The 23,299-nt window shown below is 40.9% G+C and overlaps 1 protein-coding gene across 1 annotated transcript in view; it reads left to right on the top strand.

Annotated features, from left to right (window-relative positions):
* Positions 1 to 23,299, top strand: part of PTPN9 (protein tyrosine phosphatase non-receptor type 9) — a 48,440-nt gene extending 25,141 nt beyond the window's left edge. The window contains exons 4-13 of the mRNA XM_060755740.2: positions 1,094 to 1,218; positions 1,321 to 1,426; positions 5,912 to 6,022; positions 9,961 to 10,289; positions 13,323 to 13,416; positions 15,543 to 15,612; positions 16,033 to 16,111; positions 16,275 to 16,425; positions 20,688 to 20,895; positions 22,778 to 23,299. Coding sequence (XP_060611723.2) covers positions 1,094 to 1,218; positions 1,321 to 1,426; positions 5,912 to 6,022; positions 9,961 to 10,289; positions 13,323 to 13,416; positions 15,543 to 15,612; positions 16,033 to 16,111; positions 16,275 to 16,425; positions 20,688 to 20,895; positions 22,778 to 22,992 — 1,488 coding nt within the window. The 3' untranslated portion in view covers positions 22,993 to 23,299. The remainder of the gene's footprint in view (positions 1 to 1,093; positions 1,219 to 1,320; positions 1,427 to 5,911; positions 6,023 to 9,960; positions 10,290 to 13,322; positions 13,417 to 15,542; positions 15,613 to 16,032; positions 16,112 to 16,274; positions 16,426 to 20,687; positions 20,896 to 22,777) is intronic.

The raw sequence follows: 23,299 nt of genomic DNA, 5'->3' as shown, positions 1-23,299 counted from the left end.
TGAAGGTGGCTTTCGTGTCTTTCAACATTGCTGATGACTTTGTTACCTTTAATTAAGTTTGCCATGGTCAACATTTGGAGGTGGGCGTTTGTACCTTTAATTAAGTTTTGCCATGGTCAACACTTGGAGAGGGCTTTTGTACCTTTAATTAAGTTTGCCATGGTCAACATTGCAGGTGTCTTTGGTGTCTTTCAATATAGCTAATGACTTTTGTACCTTTAATTAAGTTTTCCATGGTCAACATTTGGAGAGGGCTTTTGTACCTTTAATCAAGTTTGCCATGGTCAACACTCGGAGAGGGCTTTTGTACCTTTAATTAAGTCTTCTGTGGTCAGCATTTAGAGAGCGCTTTTGCACCTTTAATTAAGTTTGCTACGGTCAACATTCGGAGAGGGCCTTTGTACCTTTAATTAAGTCTTCCATGGTCAACATTCGGAGAGGGCCTTTGTACCTTTAATTAAGTTTTCCAAGGTCAACATTTGGAGAGGGCTTTTGTACCTTTAATCAAGTTTGCCATGGTTAACACTCGGAGAGGGCTTTTGTACCTTTAATTAAGTCTTCCATGGTCAACATTTAGCGCTTTTGCACCTTTAATTAAGTCTTCCATGGTCAACACTCGGAGAGGGCTTTTGTACCTTTAATTAAGTTTGCCACGGTCAACATTCGGAGAGGGCTTTGGTACCTTTAATTAAGTTTGCCATGGTCAGCATTTAGAGAGCGCTTTTGCACCTTTAATTAAGTTTGCTATGGTCAACATTCGGAGAGGGCTTTGGTACCTTTAATTAAGTTTGCCACGGTCAACATTCGGAGAGGGCTTTGGTACCTTTAATTAAGTTTGCCATGGTCAATAATTGGGGAGGGTCTTTGTACTTTTAATTAAGTTTTCCAAGGTCAACATTCGGGGAGGGCTTTTGTACCTTTAATTAAGTTTGCCATGGTCCAAATTAGACAGGGTTTTGTACCTTTCATTGCATTTTCCATAGTCCAAACTGGAGAGGACTTTTGTACTGTTAATTACGTTTGCCGGAGTCAGTGTTGGCTGTCTTCCTCGTCTTCTTTCCCTTTTTCGGCTGATCTCTCCGTCCTTTTGCAGAGCGTGCGAGACCCGTCTGGCGCCTCGATTGCCCTTTTCACCGCCAAGTTGCACCACCCCAACAAGAGTGTCCAGCATGTGGTGCTCCAAGCGCTCTTCTACTTGCTGGACCGGGCCGTGGAGAGGTGAGTCCGAATGGCGTTTGAGGACCATTTTCCCTGGTAATCGCGCGTGAATTTGGCGTTCCGTGCTCCAAATCCCTAACCTTTCCTCTCTTTTGCACGTAGCTTTGAAACCCAACGGAACGGCCTGGTGTTTATATACGACATGGCGGGGTCCCATTATACCAACTTCGAACTCGATCTCAGCAAAAAGATCCTCAACTTACTGAAGGTCAGAAAGCGCTTTATTTCCCCCATTTTTCCGCTCCCAAGCAGAACCACAAACGGGCATTTGTGTTGCAATTGCAAAAAAGTCGACTTTTCACCCCAAGGGCTCGCGTTCTTTGCTGCGACATCCGAAATCCGGCGGCGTTAGTCGTAAACAGTCCGTCTCCGCAGTTCATCCGAGGTGTTTTTGCAGCCAGTTCCCGGAAAAGTCCAAAGCAGGCATTTCCTGTCTTGCGAATGACCCTTGAAAAAAATAATAAAGGGCTTTGATGGGACTATAAATATATCCGTGAGATTAAAAAAGACAAAATAAGGGTGCATCTACACTCTGGAATGGATGCAGTTTGGCACCACTTGAGCTGTTATGGTTCAGTGCTAGGAGATCCTGGGAGATGTAGTTTTGCAAGGACTTTTTTTACCAGAGACTGCCTGCCTCAGGGGAGCGTGCTTGCTCCATCCATGTTCAACATCTACACAAATGACTAGCCACGGCCAGAAGGGACAGAGAGCTTCATCTATGCCGATGATCGTGCCATCACCGCTCAAGCAGGGAGCTTTGAGACGGCAGAAGCTCTCCGAAGCTCTAGGTGCTCTTACTGCCTATTACAGGGAAAACCAGCTGATCCCTAATCCATCTAAAACACAGACATGCGCCTTTCACCTTAAGAACAGACAAGCATCCCGAGCTCTGAGGATTATTACCTGGAAAGGAATCCCACTGGAGCATTGCAGCACACCCAAATACCTGGGAGTCACTCTGGACCGTGCTCTGACCTACAAGAAGCACTGCCTGAACATCAAGCAAAAAGTGGGCGCTAGAAACAATATCATACGAAAGCTGACTGGCACAACCTGGGGATCACAACCAGACACACTGAAGACACCTGCCCTTGCACTGTGCTACTCTGCTGCTGAGTATGCATGCCCAGTGTGGAACACATCTCACCACACTAAAGCAGTGGATGTGGCTCTTAATGAGACATGCTGCATTATCACGGGGTGTCTGCGCCCTACACCACTGGAGAAATTACACTGCTTAGCCGGTATTGCACCACCTGACATCCGCCAGGAAGTAGCAGCCAATAGTGAAAGGACCAAGGCAGAGACATCTCCAGCTCATCCCCTGTTTGGGTATCAGCCAGCACGTCAACGACTTAAATCAAGAAATAGTTTTCTTAGATCTACAGAGACACTCGCTGGAACACCTCAGCAAGCGAGAGTCCAAAAGTGGCAGGCTCAAACCCAGCACCTCAATCCGTGGGTGATACCAAATGAGAGACTCCCCCCTGGGCACACAGAAGACTGGGCGACTTGGAAGGCGCTGAACAGACTGCGCTCTGGCACCACGAGATGTAGAGCCAATCTTAAGAAATGGGGCTACAAAGTAGAATCCTCGACATGCGAGTGTGGAGAAGAGCAAACCACTGACCACCTGCTGCAATGCAGCCTGAGCCCTGCCACATGCACAATGGAGGACCTTCTTGCGGCAACCCCAGAGGCACTCCAAGTGGCCAGATACTGGTCAAAGGACATTTAACCAACTACCAAATTTGCAAAATCTGTGTGTTTTTTTCTTTTTCTTTTTAATCTGTGTGTTTGTTTTGCTCTGTTGGAATTGTAATATAATGGTATGGTTGCTGATGAAACGATAAATAAATACCGGAGACTGCCAAACTACACGTCTTAGGATTCTATAGATTGGTGCCAAGCCAGTTCAAGTGGTGACAAACTGCAATACCATATATATTTGGGAATAAGCAGAGTTTAGGCTTATACTCAAGTCAAAGTTATTTATTATTTTACTCTGTTATTAATATTTTTAAATAAATTTATTAATTTACTCTATTATTATCATTTTTATTATTTTACTCTATTATTATTGCATTTACATTATTTTACTCTATTATTATTACATTTATTATTGTACTCGATTTATTATTATTATATTTATTATATTACTCCATTTATTATTATTATTACATGTATTATTTTATTCTATTATTTTTAATTACATATATTGTTTTACTCTATTATTATTATTACATTTATCATTTTACTGTTATTATTACTTTTATTATTTTACTCTCTTTATTATTACATTTACATTATTGTGTTCTATTATTATTACATTTATTATATTACTCCATTTATTATTATTATTACATTTATTATTTTATTCTATTATTTTTAATTGCATATATTGTTTTACTCTATTATTATTAATACATTTATCATTTTACTGTTATTATTACTTTTATTATTTTACTCTTACATTTACATTATTATGCTCTATTATTATTATTACATTTATTGTTTTACTCTATTATATTTACATTATTATACTCCATTTTTATTACATCTATTATTTTACTCCATTTATTATTATTATTATTATATTTACTGTTTTACTCTATTATTACATTTATTATTTTACTTCATTTATTATTATTATTACCTTTATTATTTTACTCTATTATTTTTAATTATATATATTGTTTTACTCTATTATTATTACATTTATCATTTTACTGTTATTATTATATTTATTATTTTACTTCATTTATTATTATTATATTTATTGTTTTACTCTATTATTACATTTACATTATTATACTCCGTTTTTATTACATCTATTATTTTACTCCATTTAATAATATTATTACATTTATTGTTTTACTCTATTATTATTACATCTATTATTTTACTCCATTTATTATTACATTTATTGTTTTACTCTATTATTACATTCTTATACTCGTATTATTATTACATTTATTGTTTTACTCTATTATTATTACATTTATTATTTTACTCCATTTTTATTATTATTATTATTACATTTAGTGTTTTACTCCATTTATTATTATTACACTTACATTATTTTACTCTTATTACATTTACATTATTATACTCCATTTTTATTACATCTATTATTTTACTCCATTTATTTTTATTACATTTACTGTTTTACTCTATTATTATTACATTTATTGTTTTACTCCATTTATTATTATTATTACATTTATTGTTTTGCTCTATTATTATTACATTTATTGTTTTGCTCTATTATTATTACATTTATTGTTTTACTCTATTATTATTACATTTATTATTTTACTCCATTTTTATTATTATTATTATTACATTTATTGTTTTACTCCATTTATTATTATTACACTTACATTATTTTACTCTTATTACATTTACATTATTATACTCCATTTTTATTACATCTATTATTTTACTCCATTTATTTTTATTACATTTACTGTTTTACTCTATTATTATTACCATTTATTGTTTTACTCCATTTATTATTATTATTACATTTATTGTTTTGCTCTATTATTATTACATTTATTGTTTTGCTCTATTATTATTACATTTATTGTTTTGCTCTATTATTACTACATTTATTGTTTTGCTCTATTATTATTACATTTATTGTTTTGCTCTATTATTATTACATTTATTGTTTTGCTCTATTATTATTACATTTATTGTTTTGCTCTATTATTATTACATTTATTGTTTTACTCCATTTATTATTATTATTACATTATTTTACTCTTATTATTACATGTACATTATTATACTCTATTATTATTACATCTATTATTTTACTCCATTTAATAATATTATTACATCTATTATTTTACTCCATTTAATAATATTATTACATTTACTGGTTTACTCTATTATTATTGCATTTATTATTTTACTCCATTTATTATTATTCCATTTATTGTTTTACTCTATTACTGCATTTACATTATTCTACTCTTATTATTATTACATTTATTATTTTTCTCCATTTATTATTACATTTACTGTTTAATCCATTTATTATTATTATTATTACATTTATTGTTTTACTCTATTATTACATTTACATTATTATACTCTTACTATTATTACATTTACTGTTTTACTCTATCATTATTACATTTATTATTTTACTCCAATTATTATTATTATTATTACACTTACATTATTCTACTCTTATTATTATTAAATTTATTATGTTACACTATTATTACTGTTATTACATTTCCATTCTTTCACCCTATTATTACTGTTATTATTACATTTCCATTATTTCACTCTATTTGTATTATTGCCTCTATTATTTTACTCTCTTTGTTATCATTGGAAGGATACATAAGCACATTTACATTGAAGAAGGTCAGAATAATGGTTTAATCAGAGTTGGACAATCTTATCTTAAATTACAGCTTTATGTAAATATTAAAAAAAACATTTAACCTATTGATGCCTCAATTAATGTAATTTTATTGGTATCTATTTTTATTTTGAAATGTACCCGTCCGTACCTGCTGCATTTCCCACTCTCAGCTTATACTCAAGTCAATACGTATTCCCAATTATTTGTGGTCAAATTAGGTGCCTCGGCTTATATCCGGGTCGGCTTATATCCGGGTCGGCTTATACTTTTTGTCTCCAAAATCCCTTTTTTGTCTCTTCTCAGGGAGCCTTCCCGGCTCGCTTGAAGAAGGTCTTCATCGTGGGCGCTCCGATGTGGTTCCGGGTGCCTTACTCCATCATCAGCCTCTTGCTTAAGGAGAAACTCCGGGAAAGGGTGAGAGATTGAAGTCCGGTTTGGTGGGGTTTAGTATGGAATGGAAGTGAACCAGGTTTATGATCCCACCAGTTCTTTCCTACTGCAGGTAGTCCTTGTGACATACGTTCCAGTGAATCATCTGGGCCACAGAGTTGTGCCTCTGTTTGTAGTCCGTCTGTGCAATTTTCTTCCAACAGCTGAGGAGACGATGCATGGTTTCATCAGCTTCCTTGCACAGTCTGCATTTTGGGTCATCCGCTGATTTTTCAATCCTGGCCAAACGGACGTGACATCATTTTTACCTTATGGGGCACTTCACCAAGGACGACCACCTCACCCGCCTCATAGGAAACCTACTATGAGAGCCGTTCAGCAGTGGAACTCTCTGCCCCGGAGTGTGGTGGAGGCTCCTTCTTTGGAAGCTTTTAAGCAGAGGCTGGATGGCCATTTGTCAGGGGTAATTTGAATGCAATATTCCTGCTTCTTGGCAGAATGGGGTTGGACTGGATGGCCCATGAGGTCTCTTCCAACTCTTTGATTTGATTCTATGATTCTATGATACTACAAAACAGGAGCTTTTTTGTTGAGTTCCAGGGCCAGAGAAGCAGATGGTGGAAACAGAAGAAGGGCCTGCCTCAGGGGAGCGTGCTTGCTCCATCCATGTTCAACATCTACACAAATGACCAGCCACTGCCAGAAGGGAATAGAGTTTCATCTATGCTGATGATCGTGCCATTACCACTCAAGCAGGGAGCTTTGAGATGGTTGAACAGACGCTCTCCAAAGCTCTAGGTGCTCTTACTGCCTATTACAGGGAAAACCAGCAGATCCCTAACCCATCTAAAACACAGACATGTGCTTTTCACCTTAAGAACAGACAAGCATCACGAGCTCTGAGGATGACCTGGGAAGGAATCCCACTGGAGCATTGCAGCGCACCCAAATACCTGGGAGTCACTCTGGACCGTTCTCTGACCTACAAGAAGCACTGCCTGAACATCAAGCAAAAAGTGGCCACTAGAAACAATATCATACGAAAGCTGACTGGCACAACCTGGGGATCACAACCAGATACAGTGAAGACATCTGCCCTTGCGCTATGCTACTCTGCTGCTGAGTACGCATGCCCAGTGTGGAACACATCTCACCATACTAAAACAGTGGATGTGGCTCTTAATGACACATGCCGCATTATCACGGGGTGTCTGCGCCCTATACCACTGGAGAAATTACACTGCTTAGCTGGTATTGCACCACCTGACATCCGCCGGGAAGTGGCAGCCAATAGTGAAAGGACCAAGGCAGAGACATCTTCAGCTCATCCCTTGTTTGGGTATCAGCCAGCACGTCAACGACTTAAATCTAGAAATAGTTTTCTAAGATCTACAAAGACACTCGCTGGAACACCTCAGCAAGCGAGAGTCCAAAAGTGGCAGGCCCAAACCCAGCACCTCAATCCGTGGGTGATACCAGATGAGAGACTCCCCCCTGGGCACACAGAAGATTGGGCGACTTGGAAGGCGCTGAACAGACTGCGCTTTGGCACCACGAGATGCAGAGCCAGTCTTAAGAAATGGGGCCACAAAGTGGAATCTACGACATGCGAGTGTGGAGAAGGGCAAACCACTGACCACCTGCTGCAATCCACCCTGAGCCCTGCCACATGCACAAGGGAGGACCTTCTTGCGGCAACCCCAGAGGCACTCCAAGTGGCCAGATACTGGTCAAAGGACATTTAATCAACTACCAAGTTTGCAAAATTTGTGGTTTTTTATCTGTTTGTTTGTTTTGTTCTGTTAGAAATGTAATACAATGGTATGGTTGCTGATGACATGATAAATATGGGGCACTTATTTCCAATAGGTTATGGAATTTCCAATGCTTTCAAAGTAAGGCCCGCACAATTAAACAGGAGATAACAACTTTCAAACCTGGAACAGGACATTTTTCAAATTTTGTTAAATAGTGTTGTGGACCCTCTTGTTGGAGCTCAGCCTGTGATTGTGTTCCAGGATCAGGGTGCTTTGGATGTGGGGAGTGATATCAATGAGTTTCAAGATGGCAATGGTGTGGTCAGTGATATTGATGCAGAGAATGACCAGGAGATCCCTGTTCAAAGTGTTGTTTCCCATGAGAATGTCCCTGAGGGGTGTGGGGATGATGGTGTGCTTTCTGAATTGTTAGCAGAGAGTCGCCATGAGAGGGAACATGAAAACAGCTCGGCACCTGGCCCAGCTGCAGAAATTAATGAGCAAATAGATAGATGGAAGGAGATCAGTCAAAACAGGAGAGCCAAACAGCGGTTTCGGCGTTCTGCCAGGCTCCGAGAGAAAAAGATAATAACTTCTCAGCTTATTTATTTATTGTGTCAGCAGGAGGAGCCCCACCGGCACCTTTGCCTGCTCCTTGTGAGTCAAAACAGTTGTATTGCATTTTGTAATAAACAAACAAACAAAACACAAAGTTTGCAAGCTTGGTAGTTGATTTAAATGTCCTTTGACCAGTAGCTGGCCACTTGGAGTGCCTCTGGTGTTGCTGCAAGGAGGTCCTCCATTGTGCATGTTGCAGGGCTCAGGTTGCATCACAGTTGGTCTGTAGTTTGCTCTTCTCCATACTCGCATGTTTTGGATTCCACTTTGTGGCCCCATTTCTTAAGGTTGGCTCTGCATCTCGTGGTACCAGAGCGTAGTCTGTTCAGCGCCTTCCAAGTCGTTCAGTTTTCTGTGTGCCCAGGGGGAAGTCTCTCATTTGGCACCAGCCATTGATTGAGGTTCTTTGTGTGAGCCTGCCACTTTTGGACTCTCGCTTGCTGAGGTGTTCCCGCTAAAGCAAAACCAGTTTCTGAGCATTAGAGACATAGCTAATGAGGAGATAAAACTCCCAGTACAGGAGATGTAGTCAGATGAAGCATCGTTTGGAATCAAGTCAAGATCTGCTCTTCTCCACACTTGCATGTCGTGGATTCCACTTTGTAGCCCCATTTCTTGAGGTTGGCTCTGCATCTCGTGGTGCCACAGCGCAGTCTGTTCAGCGCCTTCCAAGTCGCCCAATCTTCTGTGTTCCCAGGGAGGAGTCTCTCATCTGGTATCACCCACGGATTGAGGTCCTGGTTTGAGCCTGCCACTTTTGGACTCTCGCTTGCTGAGGTGTTCCCGCTAAAGCAAAACCAGTTTCTGAGCATTAGAGACATAGCTAATGAGGAGATAAAACTCCCAGTACAGGAGATGTAGTCAGATGAAGCATCGTTTGGAATCAAGTCAAGATCTGCTCTTCTCCACACTTGCATGTCGTGGATTCCACTTTGTAGCCCCATTTCTTGAGGTTGGCTCTGCATCTCGTGGTGCCACAGCGCAGTCTGTTCAGCGCCTTCCAAGTCGCCCAATCTTCTGTGTTCCCAGGGAGGAGTCTCTCATCTGGTATCACCCACGGATTGAGGTCCTGGTTTGAGCCTGCCACTTTTGGACTCTCGCTTGCTGAGGTGTTCCCGCTAAAGCAAAACCAGTTTCTGAGCATTAGAGACATAGCTAATGAGGAGATAAAACTCCCAGTACAGGAGATGTAGTCAGATGAAGCATCGTTTGGAATCAAGTCAAGATCTCGTCCTTGTTTCATGGAAGCTTTGCTTGGAAAATCCATGTTTTAAGTGTCTTTGTTTCATGGTTTTGATTCTTGGATTCTTCGCTTTTATATTCATGCTTCCTGATTTCTTGCATTTTATTTGGGAAGTTTTGATTTTGTTTTTATGGACTTTGCTGGACTATTTACCCTGGACTACTTTGCTCCTGCTTATCTTCCTACCTAATTGGATTTACCTATTTCGTTAAAGTGTTTTTTTACTGTACTGCTTTTTAATTATCTTCAGTAAAAGGATTGTTTCCCATCCAACGGTGTGGTGTTTAAAGTCAGAGGGCTTTTCCTGTCCTGGAGTGCAACACCTCTCTATGCGTTTCCTGCAGGTCCAGATGGTGAAGATGTCCGAGCTGAAGGAACACCTCCCACAGGAGTGTCTCCCGGAGTATCTCGGCGGATCCCTCAAGCTGGATCCCGTCAGCTGGAACGGCCGGTTCCTCCCACAGCAGAACGGCCACCCGGACCCCCTGGACGAGCTGATCCTGGTGCCCTTGGTCTCCCCCCGGGACAATGGCTCGGTCCACGTCCCCGGGCCCAGGGGGATGACGGTACAGGAGGTGCTGGAGCACGTTGAGCAGAAGCAGAAGCGCGGGCTCTACGAGGAGTACGACGGCATCCGCAGGAGGAGCCCCGCCGGCACCTTCGCCTGCTCCTTGTGAGTCCTGGCTCAAAATTCAATTACATTATTATTATTATTATTATTATTATTATTATTATTATTATGCTCCTGTTTAGTTTTGCAGTTCTTACTTTGAAAATAGTTCTTCTAATCCAGGAACTTTGTTGTTTTTGTGGCTGAATTGGTGGAGGTGTGCTATAGCAGGATGTCCCTCCTGCAGAAACAAAGCTTGTGCGAATTCAAAATGATCTTGACAGATTAGAGAGATGGGCCAAAACTAACAAAATGAAGTTCAACAGTGACAAATGCAAGATACTCCACTTAGTCAGGAAAAACGAAATGCAAAGATACAGAATGGGGGATGATGCCTGGCTTGAGAGCGGTACGTGTGAAAAAGATCTTGGAGTCCTCGTGGACAACAAGTTAAACATGAGCCAGGAATGTGATGTGGCGGCAAAAAAAGCCAATGGGATTTTGGCCTGCATCAATAGGAGCATAGTGTCTAGATCTAGGGAAGTCATGCTATCCCTCTATTCCGCTTTGGTTAGACCACACCTGGAATATTGTGTCCAACTCTGGGCACCACAATTCAAGAGAGATATTGACAAGCTGGAATGTGTCCAGAGGAGGGCGACTAAAATGATCAAGGGTATGGAGAACAAGCCCTATGAGGAGCGGCTTAAGGAGCTGGGCATGTTTAGCCTGAAGAAGAGAAGGCTGAGAGGAGATATGATAGCCATGTATAAATATGTGAGAGGAAGCCACAGGGAGGAGGAGGGAGCAAGCTTGTTTTCTGCTTCCCTTGAGACTAGGACGCGGAACAATGGCTTCAAACTACAAGAGAGGAGATTCCATCTGAACACGAGGAAGAACTTCCTGACTGTGAGAGCCGTTCAGCAGTGGAACTCTCTGCCCCGGAGTGTGGTGTAGGCTTCTTTGGAAGCTTTTAAACAGAGGCTGGATGGCCATCTGTCAGGGGTGATTTGAATGCAATATTCCTGCTTCTTGGCAGAATGGGGTTGGACTGGATGGCCCATGAGGTCTCTTCCAACTCTTGGATTCTATGATTCTATGAATGTAATAAACTTTCCCCATGTTTTTATGATAGAACCCATTAGGAAATGGCATAGATAACCCAGGAACAAAAATCGTGATACATAGAGTTATCACAGAGGCAGATAGTGAGGCGGAAACTTCCAAACAGTGGCACAGACAGCAAAGAAAACATCACAGGGGTATTAAACCTTCGCTATCCAAAGCTGAGCCAACCAGCCATATACATACACATATAAATTATATATATGTATGTATGTATGTATGTATGTATACATACACACACACACAACTACATATTTATATAAATAAAAATGTAATTTTCGTTTGTGGGATTAGCATAACTCAAAAACCACTGGACAAATTGACACCAAATTTGGACACAACACACCTAACAGTCCAACGAGTGTCCATCACCCCTAAACACACACACACACAAAACCCCAGAGGAACAGACTTAAAAATGCAAAAAGTACACCATATATACATATATATACATACACTCATATACATATACACATGCACACATTCATACACACGTATGTGTGTGTACATACATACATACATGCAGAAACACACACAAAACCCTAGCGGAACAGGCTTAAAAATGCAAAAAAAACACCATATATACACATACATTCATATACATATACACATGCACACATCCATACACACACACGTGTGTGTGTGTGTGTATGTATATGTGTGTGTGTATATATATATATATATATATATATATATATACACATACGCACAAACACACACACACACACACAACCCCAGCGGAACAGACTTAAAAACGCAAAAAATACACCATATATACATATATACACATACACTCATATACATATACACATGCACACATTCATACACACGTATGTGTGTGTGTACATACATACATACATGCACAAACACACACAAAACCCTAGCGGAACAGACTTAAAAATGCAAAAAAAACACCATATATACACATACACTCATATACATATACACATGCACACATTCTTACACACAGACACACACAAAACCCCAGCGGAACAGACTTAAAAATGCGAAAAATACACCATATATACATATACACATGCACACATTCATACACACTTGTGTGTGTGTGTGTGTGTATATGCACACACGCACACACACAAAACCCCAGCGGAACAGACTTAAAAATGCACCATATATACACATATATACATATACACATGCATACAATCATACACACACGTATGTATATGTGTGTGTATATATATATGCATACATACACACATACACATTCATGCACACATATATACATACACATACACACACACACATATATATGCAAACACACACAAATATACACACATACATATACACCTGTACACATATACATATACACATACATACACACATATATCCATATAGACAAGCACACACATATACACAATATGCATGTACACATATAAACACACAAATACACACATATATATACACCCACACACACCTATATATATATATACACACATACATACATACAAACAAACAAACAGACACCCATATATACACCAATACACACACACATATAAACATATATATATACACACACACACACACATATATATATATATATAAACATATATATACACACACAAAACACATATACACAGACTGGGCCACAGCAACGCGTGGCAGGGGATGGCTAGTATATATATACATATATATATATATATATATATATATATGGAGCTACACTTAAGAAATGTATTCTATATACTCAAGCATAAGCAGAGTTTTTCACCCCCTTTTTAAGGCTGAAAACCCACTCTTGGCTTATAATCAAGTCAAAGTTATAATACTTTTATTATGAGTATAGATCGTTCTGAGAAAAACAACTTCTCCTGAGTCATACTCCAAAATTCAAATGCTAGTTGATGTCAACATGCTACAATGCTAGAAATCCGGGACATTTTGCAGGGTGGGATTCTGAATGGTGGGGGCAAGATCTGGATTTAATTTGGCCCGATTCCTTCTTTGCAGAGCTCCCTTTAACCAGGAGAAGAACCGATACGGCGACGTCCCCTGCCTTGACCAAACCAGGGTGAAGTTGTCCAAACAGTTCAGCTACCAGGAGGTAAGCATGCCAAAGTGTAGGTTCATCTGCACTGGAGAATTAATGCAGTTTGACGTCACCTTCAACTGCTACGGTTTCAAGGCTATGGGGCAGATCCTTTGGAATGATTTTTATGGAAGTTGATTATATGGAATTGCACTGGAGGACCTAGAAACACCTAGAAAGAATATGGTCTACATCAGAGTTTCTCAACTTGGGGGTTGTGAGGGGGGTTTCAGAGGAGTCACCAAAGACCACCAGAAAGCACAGTATTTTCTGTTGGTCAAAGAGGTTCTGTGTGGTAAGTTTGGCCCAATTCTATCGTCAGTGGGGTTCTGAATGCTCTTTGTTTGTAGGTGAACTATAAATCCCAGCAACTACAACTCCCAAATGTCAAGGTTTATTTCCCCCAAACTCCACCAGTGTTCACATTTGTGCATATTGAGTAGACATGCCAAGTTCGGTCCAGATCCATCATTGTTTTGAGTCCACAGTGGATGCAGGTGAACTACAACTCCAAAACTCAAGGTCAATGCCCACTAAAGCCTTCCAGTATTTTCTGTTCATCATGGGAGTTCGATGTGCCAAGTTTGGTTCAATTCCATCTTTGATAGGGTTCAAAATGCTCTTTGAGTGTAGGTGAACTATAAATCCCAGCACCTACAATTCCCAAATGTCAAGGTCTGTTTCCCCTTAACTCCACCAGTGTTTACAATTAGGCATATTGAGTATTTGTGTCAAGTTTGGTCCAAGTTTGGTCCAATTCCATTGTTGGAGTTCAAAATGCTCTTGGATTGTAGGTGAACTATAAATCCCAGCAACTACAACTCCCAAATGTCAAGGTCTATTTCCCCCAAACTCCACCAGTGTTCACATTTGGGCATATTGAGTATTCATGCCAAGTTTGGTCCAGATCCATCATTGTTTTGAGTCCACAGTGGATGCAGGTGAACTACAACTCCAAAACTCAAGGTCAATGCCTACCAAAGCCTTCTAGTATTTTCTGTTCATCATGGGAGTTCTGTGTGCCAAGTTTGGTTCAATTCCATCTTTGATAGGGTTCAAAATGCTCTTTGAGTGTAGGTGAACTATAAATCCCAGCACCTACAATTCCCAAATGTCAAGGTCTGTTTCCCCTTAACTCCACCAGTGTTCACAATTAGGCATATTGAGTATTTGTGTCAAGTTTGGTCCAATTCCATTGTTGGAGTTCAAAATGCTCTTGGATTGTAGGTGAACTATAAATCCCAGCAACTACAACTCCCAAATGTCAAGGTCTATTTCCCCCAAACTCCACCAGTGTTCACATTTGGGCATATTGAGTATTCATGCCAAGCTTGGTCCAGATCCATTATTGTTTTGAGTCCCCAGTGGATGCAGGTGAACTACAACTCCAAAACTCAAGGTCAATGCCCACCTTCCAGTATTTTCTGTTCATCATGGGAGTTCTGTGTGCCAAGTTTGGTTCAATTCCATTTTTAATAGGGTTCAAAATGCTCTTTGATTGTAAGTGAGCTATAAATCCCAGTGACTACAACTCCCAAATGTCAAGGTTTATTTCCCCCAAACTCCAACGATGTTCACATTTGGGCATATTGAGTATTTGTGCCAAGTTGGGTTCAGATCCATCATTGTTTTGAGTCCACAGTGGACGTGAACTACAACTCCAAAACTCAAGGTCAATGCCCACCAAAGCCTTCCAGTATTTTCTGTTCATCATGGGAGTTCTGTGTGCCAAGTTTGGTTCAATTCCATCTTTGATAGTGTTCAAAATGCTCTTTGATTGTAGGTGAACTATAAATCCCAGCAACTACAACTCCCAAATGAAAGAATCCCAAACTTCCAAATGACAACATTTTGATAGGTGCACTTCTTTGTGCTTCAGCACCATTTCTGGAAGTTAACCATTGAAATAGAAGGTAACAGTTGACTATAGCAATGCACTGGAGGACTTTGAAATCTTTAGAGATAACACGGTCTAGGTACATCTAGAGCTCTAGAACCTCATGTAAGGACTCAGGCATCCTGAGATAGAGGGCTTCTTCTGGCATTTCTAGGTTCTCCAGATCAATTCCATGGCCTCAGGTGATGAAAGAAAAAATAGTAGGCCAAGTTCGCCTTAATCATTTTCCATTGTGTTCCTCCAGTTGACCGACTACATCAACGCCAGTTTCATGGATGGCTACAAACAGAGGAACGCTTACATTGGAACCCAAGGTAAGCACGACCACATTGCCTCTTCATAATCACCCCTGTAGTGTCCTATTGGGATGTTTAGAACCTATGCCATTGGGATACCTAGACCCTCCCTGCAAAGATGATGCTATCAACTAAGTATCCCCTGTTGGAATGCTTACATTGGAATCCAAGGTAAGCATGAGCACATTTATCCCTTCATAGTCACCTCTGTAGTGTCCCATTAGGGTATCTAGAACCTATGTCATTGGGATACCTAGAACCCCCTGCAAAGATGTCAATTAAGTATCCCCTGTTGGAACGCTTACATTGGAACTCAAGGTAAGCATGACCACATTGTGCCTTCATAGTCAACTCTGTAGTGTCCCATTAGGATATCTAGAACCTATGCCATTGGGATACCTAGAACCTCCCTGCAAAGATGATGTTTTCTCTTTTAAGGGCCACTAGAAAACACCTACAGTGACTTCTGGCGCATGGTGTGGGAGCAAAATGTCTTGGTGATTGTCATGACCACAAGGTGAGAGTGAAGGCACATGGGTTGGGTCTTTGATCATTCCCCTCTTCCTTTCTGGAAGGACTTTGCTCGAGAGCTTCGCCGTGGTGGCCTTGGCTTTAGCTTTGTCTTCCCTGATATGTGGAAATGTTGACTCCCTTCTCATTGCCTCTTTGGTGTGCTGTAGACTCGAAGAAGGTGGCCGGAGGAAGTGTGGCCAGTACTGGCCCTTGGAGAAGGACTTTCAGTGCTGCTACGGGACGCTGACTGTCACCAATTTGGGAGTGGAGAACCTCAACCATTACAAGAAGACCGTTTTGGAGATTTACCATTGCGAGGTGAGAGCAGATACTGTGACTGATTTGTGGCCAGTTTAGGACAACAACAACAATAACAATAATTTCAATTTCTAGATCTTCCATTACAACTCTGTGGTCAAATTCTGCTGAAAGATGGCCATGAAATTGCATTGGACGGACCTCTAGATATCTGGTTTTCCTCCTTGTCTGGAGGAGAACCTTGAGATAGTTGGCCATGGAGGTAGTTAACCATGGAGGTAGTTGACCATGGGGGTAGTTGGCCATGGAGCCCTATTCTTGACCTGCATCGTCTCCCACAGTGAGGGCATTGGTTTCCAAGTGGAAGGCGGTCTCGGTCTGGACTGGCTTGATGCGCCTTCCTCTTGACACGTTTCTCTCTTTCACCCTTCATTCGTGCCTCTTTAAATTCTGCAGCACTGCTGGTCACAGCTGACCTCCAGCTGGAGCGCTCAAGGGCCAGGGCTTCCGAGTTCTGAGTGTCTATGTCAGAGTTTTTAAGGTTGGCTTTGAGCCCATCTTTCAGTCTCTTTTCCTGACCTCCAACATTCCATTTTCCATTCTTGAGTTCGGAGTAGAGCAACTGCTTTGGGAGATGGTGGTTGGGCATCCGGACAATGTGGCCGGTCCAGCGGAGTTGATGGCAGAGGATCATCGCTTCAGTGCTGGTGGTCTTTCCTTCTTCCAGCACGCTGACCTTTGTCCGCCTGTCTTCCCAAGAGATTTGCAAGATTTTCTGAAGGCAACGCTGATGGAATCGTTCCAGGAGTTGCAAGTGATGTCTGTAGACAATCCACGTTTCGCAGGCATATAGCAGGGTTGGGAGGACAATAGCTTGATAAACAAGCACCTTGGTATACCTATGGATGGTTCTGGCCCAAGCTACCTATCCGAACGTATCTCTGCCTATGAACCCACCAGGACTCTAAGATCTTCTGGAGAGGCCCTGCTCTCGATCCCGCCTGCATCACAGACATGGCTGGCGGGGACGAGGCACAGGGCCTTCTCTGTGGTGGTCCCTCGGCTGTGGAACGCCCTTCCCATGGACATTAGATCAGCCCCTTCGCTAATGGTGTTTCGAAGAAAACTAAAAACCTGGCTGTTTGAACAGGCGTTCGATAAATAGTGTAATGAACACGATGAATATAGGAAACGGAATTATGGATGACGAATTGGATCACGATTTTAGTTACGAGACGTTAATGTGTTGTTATTGAGATGTCATTAGTTTGTATTTTATACTGTTAATGGTTTTAATATTGTATGTTGTGGACTGACTTTTGCTCTTGTTGTGAACCGCGTTGAGTCGCCTACGGGCTGAGAAACTGCGGTATACAAGCAAAGTAAATAAATAAATCAATGTCCCCGTCCTCAAACACTCTCTGCTTCATTCGGAAAAATGCTGCACTCGCAGAGCTCAGGCGGTGTTGTATTTCAGTGTCGATGTTGACTTTGGTGGAGAGGGGGCTGCCTAGGGAGCGGTATAGTGCAATATAGCAATATTTAATACTGATATTGTATTATGGTAATAATGTAATATCTATATATATAAATTTGTTAGGGGCATCCAACAAGGAAACAAAACTCAAAACCCCCCAACAAAACTTAACCAAAATTCCCATGCCCATAACACAACCCACAAGGTACAAACATATCTACTCAAAATGAAAAACAACACAACAACACACTCACAAAACGGCAAAAGAATAAAACTAAAAAAACCCAACGAAACTTAACCAAAATTCCCATGCTCATAACACAACCCACAAGGTACAAACATATCTACTCAAAATGAAAAACAACACAACAACACACTCACAAAACGGCAAAACAACAAAACTCAAAAATCCCCCAACGAAACTTAACCAAAATTCCCATGCCCATAACACAACCCACAAGGTACAAACATATCTACTCAAAATGAAAAACAACACAACACACTCAAAACAGCAAAAAAACACAACTCAAAAACCCCCCAACGAAACTTAACCAAAATTCCCATGCCCATAACACAACCCACAAGGTACAAACATATCTACTCAAAATGAAAAACAACACAACACACTCAAAATGGCAAAAAAACACAACTCAAAAACCCCCCAATGAAACTTAACCAAAATTCCCATGCCCATAACACAACCCACAAGGTACAAACATATCTACTCAAAATGAAAAACAACACAACAACACACTCACAAAACGGCAAAACAACAAAACTCAAAAATCCCCCAACGAAACTTAACCAAAATTCCCATGCCCATAACACAACCCACAAGGTACAAACATATCTACTCAAAATGAAAAACAACACAACAACACACTCACAAAATGGCAAAACAACAAAACTCAAAAATCCCCCAACGAAACTTAACCAAAATTCCCATGCCCATAACACAACCCACAAGGTACAAACATATCTACTCAAAATGAAAAACAACACAACAACACACTCACAAAACGGCAAAACAACAAAACTCAAAAATCCCCCAACGAAACTTAACCAAAATTCCCATGCCCATAACACAACCCACAAGGTACAAACATATCTACTCAAAATGAAAAACAACACAACAACACACTCACAAAACGGCAAAAGAATAAAACTAAAAAAACCCAACGAAACTTAACCAAAATTCCCATGCTCATAACACAACCCACAAGGTACAAACATATCTACTCAAAATGAAAAACAACACAACAACACACTCACAAAACGGCAAAACAACAAAACTCAAAAATCCCCCAACGAAACTTAACCAAAATTCCCATGCCCATAACACAACCCACAAGGTACAAACATATCTACTCAAAATGAAAAACAACACAACACACTCAAAACAGCAAAAAAACACAACTCAAAAACCCCCCAACGAAACTTAACCAAAATTCCCATGCCCATAACACAACCCACAAGGTACAAACATATCTACTCAAAATGAAAAACAACACAACACACTCAAAATGGCAAAAAAACACAACTCAAAAACCCCCCAATGAAACTTAACCAAAATTCCCATGCCCATAACACAACCCACAAGGTACAAACATATCTACTCAAAATGAAAAACAACACAACAACACACTCACAAAACGGCAAAACAACAAAACTCAAAAATCCCCCAACGAAACTTAACCAAAATTCCCATGCCCATAACACAACCCACAAGGTACAAACATATCTACTCAAAATGAAAAACAACACAACAACACACTCACAAAATGGCAAAACAACAAAACTCAAAAATCCCCCAACGAAACTTAACCAAAATTCCCATGCCCATAACACAACCCACAAGGTACAAACATATCTACTCAAAATGAAAAACAACACAACAACACACTCACAAAACGGCAAAACAACAAAACTCAAAAATCCCCCAACGAAACTTAACCAAAATTCCCATGCCCATAACACAACCCACAAGGTACAAACATATCTACTCAAAATGAAAAACAACACAACACACTCAAAACGGCAAAAAAACACAACTCAAAAACCCCCCAACGAAACTTAACCAAAATTCCCATGCCCATAACACAACCCACAAGGTACAAACATATCTACTCAAAATGAAAAACAACACAACACACTCAAAATGGCAAAAAAACACAACTCAAAAACCCCCCAATGAAACTTAACCAAAATTCCCATGCCCATAACACAACCCACAAGGTACAAACATATCTACTCAAAATGAAAAATAACACAACAACACACTCACAAAACGGCAAAAGAATAAAACTAAAAAAACCCAACGAAACTTAACCAAAATTCCCATGCTCATAACACAACCCACAAGGTACAAACATATCTACTCAAAATGAAAAACAACACAACAACACACTCAAAACGGCAAAAAAACAAAACTCAAAAAAACCCCAACGAAACTTAACCAAAATTCCCATGCCCATAACACAACCCACAAGGTACAAACATATCTACTCAAAATGAAAAACAACACAACAACACACTCACAAAACGGCAAAACAACAAAACTCAAAAAATCCCCCAACGAAACTCCCAAGGAATAGGTAGGGACCTCTCTTTCATAATAGTCCAGATATCTACCTCAACTTTGATAAGTTTTACTATAGGCCACAGCAACGCGTGGCAGGGCACAGCTAGTAACATATAAATAGTATATCAGTATTAAATATAACATATTGTATATACATATAATATTTAAAATATTATAATGTAATATAATACTAATAAGGGCGGTGTATAATTGTCGTAAATAGATAAATAATGTGTCGTCTTGTCGGGTTCTTCCTCGCTCCAGAGTCGCGAGCGGCGCCTGGTGACCCACTTCCAGTTCTTGAGTTGGCCTGACTACGGGGTCCCTTCTTCGGCAGCGACGCTCATCGACTTCCTGGGGGCCGTCAAGCACCAGCAGAGAGTGGCGGTCAGCGCCCTCGGACCACGATACAAAGGGCATCCGGGTGGTCCACCCATTGTGGTGCACTGCAGCGCCGGGATTGGCCGGACAGGTAAACATTGCTATCCCATAATGATAACGAGAGTGAATTCCCACACGGCTAGGTGGAGATGTCTTTGCCTCCTTTGCCTTCACACGGTGATCCGGTCCAGCTGCTGGACCAAGATGATAAGGGGTTAGAGAGCCTTGAAGATAACGAATTAATGAGCAGGCAAGATCGTCTGCAATTAGGGTCCGGAGAAGCTCTCGCTTGGCCAAAGGTCATTGCAATGCGTTCATGTCTGCAAAGGGTATTTAGCCTTCTCACTGACACACAGGCGTTGTCAGTTCAACGTGGCTCTTTCCATGCAAACTTCTATGGATTAACCTTGGCCTTAAGCAGCACGCTTCTGGCTTCTTGAGTCTGGGATTTTGGGTTCTTGTGTTCAACTGTTTTTTGTGGACTATTGTTTGACCATTGCTTAAAGCAGTGGTTCTCAATGTTCCTAATGCCGCGGCCCCTTAATACAGTTCCTCATGTTGTGGTGACCCCCAGACACTAAATTATTTTTGTTGCTACTTCATAATTGTAATTTTACTACTGTTATGAATCGTTATGTAAATATCTGATATGCAGGATGTATTCTCATTCACTGGACCAAATTTGGCACAAATACCCAATATGCCCAAATTTGAATACTGGTGGGGTTGGGATGGGAGGATTGATTTTGTCATTTGGGAGTTGTAGTTGCTGGGATGTATAGTTCACCTACATTCAAAGAGCATTCTGAACTACACCAACAATGGACTTAAACCAATCTTGGCACACAGAACTCCCATTACGAACACAAAATACTAGAAGGGTTTGGTGGGCATTGACCTTGAGTTTTAGAGTTGTAGTTCGCTTACATCCAGAGAGCACTGTGGACTCAAAGAATGATAGGTCTGGATCAAACTTGGCATGAATATTCAATATGCCTAAATATGAACACTGGTGAAGTTCGGGGAAAATAGACCTTGACATTTGGGAGTTGTAGTTGCTGGGATTTATAGTTCACCTACTACCAAAGAGCATTCTGAAGCCCCCCAATGATAGAATTGGGGCAAACTTCCCACACAGAACTCCCATGACCAACAGAAAATACTGTCTGTGATTGTCTTTGGTGACCCCTCTGACACCCCCTCGCAACCCCTTCAAGGGTCCCGACCCCCAGGTTGAGAACCACTGGCTTAAAAGATTATGTTTCATGTTTTGCCTTTGGATCTTGGGAACTGTGCCTTTGCATTTAAGCCTTTTTGGAACTTTGCATTTCTCAAACTATGTTTTGACTTTGCCTTCTCTTCAATACACTACAAAATCTACAGCTTTGGTGTGGTGGTGTTTGGGAGCAAGGTAAAAACTACCCTGAGTTACAACAGGTCATGAGTTTGAAGCCAGCCTGGGTCGGAGTGAGCTTCTGACCAATTTGTGTAGCTTGCTGTCGGCCTTTGCAACCCGAAAGACAGTTGCATCTGTCAAGTAGGAAATTTAAGTACCGCTTAAGCAGGGAGGCTAATTTAACTTAATTTACAACACAATAAAAATCTCCAGCAAGCATGCAAAGAATGAGGAAGTACTTCATCAGTGTCGCAAATGGACGATGAAGCAACAGCTCCCCTGGTGGCCAGAATACCCTCATGAAAAAGCTGGAATGTTAAATAGCCTCTGAGTGTCTGTCGATATATGTTGTGTGTCTATGGCATTGAATGTTTGCCATGTATATCTACATTGAAATCCACCCCGAGTCCCCTGTGGGGTGAGAAGGGCAAAATATAAATACTGTAAATAAATAAATAGTTGAGGTCTACCTATGATGTCAATTACAGGCCTCTCTCGTCTTTTTGAGTGGGAGAAGTGGCCAACTGATCGTGGTCGCCCTCCTCGTCTAACGCCGGTGCCGTTTTCCTCCCTCCAGGGACGTTCTGCGCGCTGGACATCTGCCTCTCGCAGCTCCACGACGTGGGGACGCTGAACGTCTTCCAGACGGTGGTGCGGATGAGGACGCAGCGCGCCTTCAGCATCCAGACCCCCGAGCAGTACTACTTCTGCTACATGGCCGTCATCGAGTACGCCCAGAGGGAGAACCTCCTCCCCGCCTCCCGCCTTTGGGCCAGCGGAGAGAGGAGCTAATGGGGGCCGCCGATGGACTCCCCCACCTACGGACGGCGGACAGCAGAAGCTTTCCTTCCTTCGTATTGTCAGAGGCTTCCATGGTCGGAATCACTGGGTTGTTGTAGGTTTTTTCAAGATGTTCTAGCAGCACTCTCTCCTGACATTTCGCCTGCATCTGTGGCAAGCATCCTCAGAGGTTGTGAGGTCTGTTGGAAACTGGAAAATGGGGTTTAGTGAATATAATATAATATATTGTGTGTACATATAATATTTATAATATTATAATAAGGGAAAGGTTTTCCCCTGACATTAAATAATAATAATA

This window comes from Anolis sagrei, chromosome 9 (assembly GCF_037176765.1).
Source record: "Anolis sagrei isolate rAnoSag1 chromosome 9, rAnoSag1.mat, whole genome shotgun sequence".
In the NCBI taxonomy this organism is placed as follows: domain Eukaryota; kingdom Metazoa; phylum Chordata; class Lepidosauria; order Squamata; family Dactyloidae; genus Anolis; species Anolis sagrei.
Note: the sequence above shows the minus strand (reverse complement) of the source record. Positions and strands in the feature narration are given on the sequence as shown.